The 2,500-nt window shown below is 38.5% G+C and overlaps 1 protein-coding gene across 1 annotated transcript in view; it reads right to left on the reverse strand.

Moving 5' to 3' along the window:
- Positions 1-2,500, reverse strand: part of LOC143295738 (dynein regulatory complex subunit 7-like) — a 19,796-nt gene that overhangs the window by 8,348 nt on the left and 8,948 nt on the right. Inside the window, exons 10-11 of the mRNA XM_076607359.1 lie at positions 1,612-1,740; positions 227-459 (exon numbers count right to left, since the gene is read on the reverse strand). Coding sequence (XP_076463474.1) covers positions 227-459; positions 1,612-1,740 — 362 coding nt within the window. The remainder of the gene's footprint in view (positions 1-226; positions 460-1,611; positions 1,741-2,500) is intronic.

The following is a 2,500-nucleotide window of genomic DNA, read 5'->3' on the forward strand; positions in this document are numbered from 1 at the left end:
GTAAATAAAGTCATAGGCTTATGTTTAACCCTTGTTGGTAAAGATTTTGTCTTGTCTTTCTCTCTCTCTCTCTCTCTCTCTCTCTCTCTCTCTCTCTCTCTGTCTCTCTCCAACACATACACAAACACCCCACACACAAACGCCCCCACCCCACCTCCCACACCCAAACACACACACATGTACACACACACACACACACACACTCAAACACCCACAAGCGACTCACAACAATCGGTCGAGGATTGACAGTATTCTCTCCGTCCTGTGGTCCAAACTTTTTGGGTCGTCGGCCGAAGATCACATGCTTGTAGTAGAGAAAGTCGTCACGGTCTTTGTAGTGTTCCGTCATCTCCGTGGGAGTCTCCACTCTCTTGACCAGGCCGTCCACTCGCGCCACGTCGAAGAACACCATCGTTCTCTCGTTCTCTGGGCCTGGGGCACTGGCTCTGTACTGGTGCTCTGTTTTGGAGAGGTATTGGAATATATTATACACACAGAAATATATAATAAGAATATATATATATATCTATATCAGTATATTTATCTATCTCTCTAGATATATATATATACATACAGAGAAACAGACAGACAGACAGAATAAGAGATAGATAGACAGGTAGATAGATAGACACTTTGATAGATAGATAGATAGATATTACAGTTATGCTTAACAGTGTCAGGTGATAAAATACATACTTTAGAGATAACATTAACATGAGGTACTGTATATTTGTGTGTGTGTGTGTGTGTGTGTGTGTGTGTGTGTGTTTGAGAGAGAGAGAAAGAGGGAGAGAGTGCATGCGTGTGTTTGTATGCATACATATGTGTGTGTGTGTGCGTCTGTGTGTGTTTTGTGTGTCTGTGTCTGTATTTTGTGCCTATCCCTGAGCATCTCTGTGTGTCTGTGTGCATGTGTGTGTGCACACTTGTGTGTGCTTGTGTGGCAAAATGAAATGTCAGATAACATTTATCAAAAACACTTCAGATGTCACTGCCTTTACCAAACAATGACAGAACAGTCTGGAAACAAACATCCACCAAACACATAAGCAGTAATTGCAAAAAATGCCCAAATATAAAGAACAGATTAATCATTCAACTATATCATTCTTTTGGTGAAGCACTTAAACTACACATGCATAACAAATAAAATCAGACCATGTTTAAAAAAACACACACACTTTCTGCTAGACTTAAGAAACAATTATAAAGTCAATAAATATGTGCATTCACTGGAATTATTCATCATATTTACTAGAAATGGTACCCATTTGTTAAAAAAAAAAATAAATAAATTGTGGAATACCACAGTGTGTAAAAAGTGTTGTATAAAACACCATACTAATATACCAAAAATGTAATAAAATCCATAACAATAGCATCATATTATAAATGGGGATACCTTGCCGTTTTGACGCGCATCACGTAATACTGTTGATGTTGTGACTCACTTCAGTATTCCTGGTGATTCTTATGTTAAAGACTGTCCACCCCTCACTAGCTGACAATAAAAATTGCAAAGACACTAACTAGTCTTGAGCTTGCATTTATTTTCTTTCTTCATGACCCTTGATGGAAGTGAATGTTTCTTTCAAACAAGTAATACAATACCTTTAAGGCAGTGGGACCGACCCTCGTAGAAGTACTCAGTTATCCAGCCGGTGCGGTGGTTGTGGATGCGGCTGTACAGCTTGTCTTCTCGGTGTCGGTAATACTCCTTGATCATGATCAGGTCAGTCACTGCAGCAAAAAAAAGAAAAACAAGGAAGTTCCATGATCTGCATTCCTTACACCAACAAGAGATAACATTTTCTTCTGATCTTTTAATATCTGTACGCTCGTAAGTTCAGAAATACAGCAACAACAGACATCATTTTTCTTCTGATTTTTCAATATCTGTGAGTCCAGAAATACAGCAACAAGAGATATCATTTTTCTTCTGATTTTTCAATATCTGTAAGTCCAGAAATACAGCAACAAGAGATATCTTTTTTCTTCTGATTTTTCAATATCTGTGAGTCCAGAAATACAGCAAGAGATATCATTTTTCTTCTGATTTTTTAAAATATTTTTTTATAACTTTCAGTCCAGAAATACACAAAGCTTTCCACACAGTAATAGAATGTAATCAATTTTTTTTCCCCTAGAAGTATTGTTGCATTTTTCCAGTCTTCTCCCAATCTTGCCCTTACCTCCCCCACCTCCCATCCTTCCCTAATAGTGAGAGATATGACACGATACTACCCGACTCACATTCTCTGTTGTCAAAGACAGAGAGGCAGGAGACCAGTCCGTCCTTCATGAGGTAGTTGGCAAACTCCTCACCACCCATCCTTATTTAATAGTGAGAGAAATATGACACGATACTACACGACTCACATTTGCCCAGTATGTATGATCTTATATCACAGATTGAAATAAGTTTATAGATGGGCCAACAGCAAAGTGAGAGCTGTATGGTTTCTCCAAAGCAATGGGAAATCACTTACAGCTTGGAATA

Source organism: Babylonia areolata, chromosome 21 (genome assembly GCF_041734735.1).
Source record: "Babylonia areolata isolate BAREFJ2019XMU chromosome 21, ASM4173473v1, whole genome shotgun sequence".
Taxonomy (NCBI): domain Eukaryota; kingdom Metazoa; phylum Mollusca; class Gastropoda; order Neogastropoda; family Buccinidae; genus Babylonia; species Babylonia areolata.